Source organism: Falco biarmicus, chromosome 12, assembly GCF_023638135.1.
Source record: "Falco biarmicus isolate bFalBia1 chromosome 12, bFalBia1.pri, whole genome shotgun sequence".
Lineage (NCBI taxonomy): Eukaryota > Metazoa > Chordata > Aves > Falconiformes > Falconidae > Falco > Falco biarmicus.
The window spans coordinates 17410568-17416567 of record NC_079299.1 but is presented as its reverse complement, the minus strand read 5'-3'; the positions used below and the strand labels follow the sequence as shown (position 1 = coordinate 17416567).

General features: G+C 46.5%; 1 protein-coding gene across 1 annotated transcript in view; it reads left to right on the top strand.

Moving 5' to 3' along the window:
• Positions 1-544: 544 nt before the first annotated feature.
• PPP1CB (protein phosphatase 1 catalytic subunit beta) overlaps positions 545-6000 on the top strand; it is a 29586-nt gene continuing 24130 nt past the window's right edge. The window contains exon 1 of the mRNA XM_056356920.1: positions 545-824. Coding sequence (XP_056212895.1) covers positions 773-824 — 52 coding nt within the window. The 5' untranslated portion in view covers positions 545-772. The remainder of the gene's footprint in view (positions 825-6000) is intronic.

The window sequence follows — 6000 nt, the reverse complement described above, 5'->3', positions numbered from 1 at the left end:
TTAAGGCAAAGCTACCGCTTTCGGGCAGCAACAGGCCACAAGGAGGTGGGGCACATGGCAAGGGCCGAGTACCCCCACATCCACGACGCTCTCGGAGCCGCCCGCCGAGTTAACAGCGAGGCCCCTCGTGGCTGGCGCCCTGACAGGGAAAGCTCCCGCGCCCCGCGGCGGCCTGAAGGCGCTGACCCAGAGCCGGACCCAGCGGAAGCCCCGCGGGTCCCCGAGCCCCGAGCCCGGAGCCCCGGCCCGGGCCGGTCAGACAGCAGCAGGGCAGGCGGGCCGGCTCGGGGCGCGGGGCCGGGCAGCTCCCGCACCGGCAGGTGACGGGCACGGCCCACCGAGCGACGCCCACGGCACGGCGCGGCCGGGCGGTTACCAGGGGACCCGCGGGAAGGAGGCAGGGCGGGCCGGTGCCGCGCTGCGCATGCGCGCCCGAGCCCGCCAGCACCCTCGGCGCCTGCGCGGTGCCTGCAGCACGGAGCGGCGGCGGGCGAGGCGGTCGGGCGAGGGGGCGCATGCGCCCTGGCGGCTTTTGAGGCGGGGAGGAGGCGCAGGGAGAAGGGGTGGCCGCTTCCCCCCATTTAGCTGCGAGGGAGCGGGCGCGGCGCTTTCGGCTGCCAGCGCGGGAGAAGCCGGGCGGCCGCAGGGGACTGCTGGAGGAGGGTGGGGGGAGCCACTGTAGCCGCGGCCACCGCTCCCTGCTCCTCCTCCTCCGCGAAGCGCCCTCCACCCCGCCCTCTCCCCGCCCGGGACTGAGTCTGGTGGCCACAAAATGGCGGATGGGGAGCTGAACGTGGACAGCCTCATCACCCGGCTGCTGGAAGGTGAGCGAGGCGCCGGGCGGCCCCGCCTGCCCGCCGCCCTGTGCGGGCACCGCGGAGGGCGAGGGGGGTACCGTCGCCTCCCCCCGGCCTCCCCGCGGGGCCCGGGGCTGCCGGCGGGGTGGGGGGAGCGGGCAGGGCGGGCTCGTCCCGCGCTGCGGCCGGGGGAGCGGGGGCAGCGCCTCTCCTGCGCCGCCGGGCGCGGGGTGGCGGCCGGGAGGGCCTGGCGTGCCTCGCGGGTGCCCGGCCCCGGCCCTGCCGAGCCCTCGGAGGGGGGGGGCGCGGTTCGGCGTGCTGGCGGCGCTGGTGTGCGCGGGGGTCCGGCCTCCCGCGTAGGTGAAGTGGCTGCCTTCCTATTTAAAAGGGGGGGGGGGGAAGTCTCTATTTCCTTCTTCCCTTTTCCACCCCGCTGCAGCTGCCTGGCTGGGGGGCGAGCTGGAGAAACCTGGCTAGCGGAGGCCGCGTCCCTTCCTCAGGTTCGGTTAGTCGCAGCCTTGCGTGTTTAAAATTACGTGTACGAGCGGCGTTAAGTATGGAGCTGTGTGTACGTGAGTGTCGGTGGAAGCAGAGGGGCTTAGTGCGCTGACATTCCTCTGCCTGCCTGCGGGGCAGCCTCCAAAAGTGGCTGTCGTGGATGGCTAATAAATGCTGTGAAGGGTTCTGTGTGTACTACATAGCCTTTCTTTTAAATTAAGGAGGAAACTGACTTCCTTTTTTGGAAAAGCTAGCCTTTTCTTTTTATTTAAGTTATGTCTTGAATGTTTAGTCGTCTTAGACTACTCCCATTAATCTTTAATTCCACATTCAGCTAAAGCACCTGGTGTATTGGAGATGAGTACATGCATGGGTATGTGCTGTTCACTTGATTGCTGTACTCCTCGGATAGTTGGGTCGCTTTGCAGAAGGCATGTAAAAAGGAGCCTATGGAGTACGTGCATTCTGGAAGTGAAACGCGTTAAGTCTGAAAGTTTTGTTCAGCTGAGTTGGTGCAAAGCAAAGTTTTTAGGACTTTGAGGACTTTTTTAGTTGTTGCTATCTGTTCTCTTCAGATGTGAAACTTAATTATAAAGAATAAAATCAATCTTTGAAAATACATAAAGGCTTTGGGTAATTGTGTGTGTTTGTGATTTAAGGTATGCAGTGTCGTATCAGCATGTTTCTTCATACTACACTTACATCATCAAAATGTATCTGTAGTCACCGATACAGATAAAACTCCCTTTTCTGGCTGTTGAAATCCATATTAGTAGGTAGGTTTTTAAGACAAACCTAATAGTAACCTAGTAAACACCGGCTTCATAGTACAGATTTTTTTGGGACATTGAAATGCGTGTACGTGTGGTTGTGGGTTTTCAGAGAGACTCTTTAAAAAATGTGTTTCGAAGGTACTTTTTGCTCATCAGTGTAGTTATGTAAATATAGATTGCTTTAAGAGGGGATTCTGCAGTGTTTTGGTTTGCAACTTGTTGGATTGTTCTGCTCCCAATTATCCTAAAAACTAGTCTGCTTATTTTTATTATATAACTAAGACTTAAAGTACGTGTTCCATACCTTTTACATACACCATAAATACTTGTGTTACAACTTTCTAGCTTTTGGGTTTATGATTGGGTGCCTTGTGTCCAAGCAACCTAATCTCTGCTTTGTATTCCATAGTACTTTAATCTTTAGTATACCTATGTGCAACTTCTGAACCAAGCTTTGCTTACAGTTTTCATCTGTTTCTGTCTGTTTCACTGTCTGAGCAGAGATTTGGAAGATTCTTCAGGGAAATGGGGTGTTTTTTCTCTGCTTGTCACCTACTAACAGTAGTAGGAGTGCCTTGTACAGGATCTTGTATCTGCGAGGGAATAGATTCTTGCAGGTTTTATTTCGGGGAAAAAAAACCGCCACCCAACTATTAAAAGAATGCATTGTATATGAATTATTTTTGCTTCTATTTAACATCTTTTATTTGTTGCACTGCCAGCGTATAGCATTTTAAGCTGTGGTTTGAATAGTAGTGTTTCACAGTGAAGCTTTTTTTTTTGTACAATTAGCAGCTCGCATTCTGGAGCTTATGCTGTTGCTTAGCTGACCTGTTCTGGTAAAGTGAGTATGAATCCCTCCCCATGCTGCTTGCGCAGAAAAATTTCTATTGACTCTTATCTCTGGAGCAATTAATTAGTTTAAAGCAAGGTTTTTTGGCTCTGCTTCAACTTTGATTTAAAGGATAAGGAAATAATGACTTCTAAGCTGTAAAAATGCACATTGAAATAATAAAAAGACACTTATGAAATGTTTTCATGCAGTACATATTTAGCACTTTTAGTTAAAGTGAAATGGATAGCTTTAAGTTTGAATAGCAGTCTACAGTTGTCTCTCAGTGGCTGCTGCACTTAAATTTTAAAGGGTAGAAAATACATATCAAAAGCTGAAGCAACAGTAAGCTTCCCTGCTGTCATAAGGTTGCTGGTTGGTGAGACCTGTTTCTAGGCTGTGGTATTAGCTGTCATGAGTTCTTGCTCTTCAGTAACTGTTTTTACCTTTGTTGCTCAAGACAACGTATCTTTTGGGTTATATGACACATTAACTTGCCTTTTGATTGGAATTACCTACTTGGATCATCTTACCTTTCACGTGTGGGATTTTTTTTCTTTTGTTTCTGAGATAGTGATATGAGGTGGCCTGTAGCCAGGCTGCTTGGAAGAATTCATGAAGAACTTCTCCCAGCCCTTAATATCTGTGCATGCATGCTTATCTTGAAAGTGTACTTGTTTTAGAGCTCTTAGACCAATTAACTCTTGCTAAACTGAGGATAGTGTTCAGAAAGACTCAGCTGAACCGTGGTGTGATGCATGGTGATAGTCTTTTAGGATGTTAGCTTTTAAATGCCATGTTCTTATGCATATATCAAGTTCTTATCCTCTTTATTCAATAAGTGGTGAATTTGGGAACGGTGAGAACTTGTTTTGAATTTGCTTTCTCTTGCAATGTGTCTAGTTCTTGGTTACTAATTACTGATAACCTTATAAATAACTCCTGTTTGGAGGAAAATTATACTGTGTGGATAAAGTCTGACCATAGCAATGCTTTCTTTTATTTCTTCTACCTCCAGACTTAAATTCACATTCCTGTTTCTTTACTAGAAGGGTGAAGGGAGATGCTAGTGCTCTTAGATGTGTGTCTGACTGATCTTGGAGATACTTTGAGCTTTAGTATAAGATATATTTTGATAATCACTCGAACACAAAATTCCAGAGCTTTTCTAAAACCACTTTTGGACTCGTATGTGACCGTGAAAATGAATAAACCAAATTAGGCTTAAGACCATTTCCTTCTTGCATTGGTGTTCTGAATTCTTTCTAGTCATGGATTAGGGTTAATTGGTAGATGATAGCCTCATTTTTGCATCAGTGTGCTGACTTTTTGGGTTGGTTTTTTTTTTCCTACCTTCCCAGCTATGCCATCTGGTGGATAGATTTTCCTAGTCCATTCTAGCTGTGGACAGCACAGGAGTATACACACACATGACACTGTCATGAGTACAGCAAATGTGGAATATAGAATCATAGAATACTTTGGGTTATAATTTATAAGGGACCATTAAAGGCTATCTAGTCCAACCCCTCTTCAATGAGCAGGGACGTAATCTTTAACTAGATGAGGTCGCTCAGAGCCCCATCCAATCTGGACTTGAATGTTTCCAGGGATGAGGCATCTGCCACCTCTCTGGACAATCTGTTCCAGCGTTTCACCACCCTCACTGTAAAAAAATTCTTCCTTATCTGTTCTGAATCTGCCCTCTTTTAGTTTAAAACCATTATCCCTTGTCTTGTTGCTACAGGCCCTACTAAAAAGTCTGTTCGCATCTTTCTTAGAAGCCCTGTTAGGTACTGGAAGGCTGCTGTAAGTTCTCCTGGGAGCCTTCTCTTCAGGATGAACAAGAGAAGTAATTCCTCTTTCAATGCAGTTTTTAGCCTCCGCAGCTGAAACTGCTACTTTTTTGTGTTATGTTTTGCCCCTTTTATGCATGCCATGTATCTCTTTGTGGGAAATGCCCTGAAATGTGCAAAAATCCTGAGCTAGATGAATAATACCAGGCTTACATTTAAGCCTGGCTGTAAGTTAATTCAGACTTCAGTGATGTGTAGAAAATTCCCTCTATATCAAAGCAAGGATGCTGGAATAGGTGTGACCTTACTTGTAAAAAGTGCTGTGGGTGGTGTTAAGTAAGACTGCTGTATATCACTCTGGGTGTTAGGCTTCCTGTGCTGTGTATGTCTCTTAAATTTTCTAGGTATAAGGCAGCCCAGCTGGACTGGATGTTCTGCACTTTCAAATATATAGGTATGTGTCTTGGTAAACACCAAGGAGTTTACCATGTGGAGGAGAGGTTGTATTTGGAGAAGCCCAGACATATAGCAGCTTTAAATACAAGCTGTGTTTTTGTGAGAAGGGTTTGTTTATATAGCTGTACAAGCAAATATACCTTGTCTAGGCAAGATCCCTTGCTCTCCTAAATCTAGCTAACTGATTTAAAATTTGATGGAACTTAATATGGATCTGCTGTAAAAATTATTTTTGGTGAGGCTAGGATGACTGCTGGTGCTCAGTACCAATCCACCAAGGAAGCTGGGAAATAATAACCAATAAGAGAGTTGCCAGACTTCCAGTAGATGTGGAAAACTGTTATTGCTTCAATGCTCAGGTCGAAGTGTGATTTTTTTTTTTTTTTTTTTATTACCTTAAAAGCTGGTTCTGTAGTATTCTTACTGTGTAGTGATGTCTTCTAAGAAGGCTGCAACCTTCATTTTTTCTCGGAGATTTTGTAGGTTGTGATAAAGATAGAAATTTGAATATTAATTTGATTTTTCAAGTGGAAGTTGGATTTTAAATGCTCATGAAATAATTGATATTTTCCGTACTTGTTTTAAATGCTATAGACCTACTGGCCTAATGTATTATGGTCAATAATGTATTTCTTGTTTGGTTAGTGTCTTAACTAATTAACATTTCCAGCCAGCCTGGTGGTGTGGTGTATTATACAGTAGTAGTGCTTGCAGTTCCACAAGCTCTGTAACTGATACTGAAAAAGTCAGTTGTAGAGGAGGAAAAAAAAATAGACCTTAATGATCTGTTGCAGAAACATAAACCGTGGAGGTGAACTTTGAATAAACAAGGGTTATTACCTGGTTTA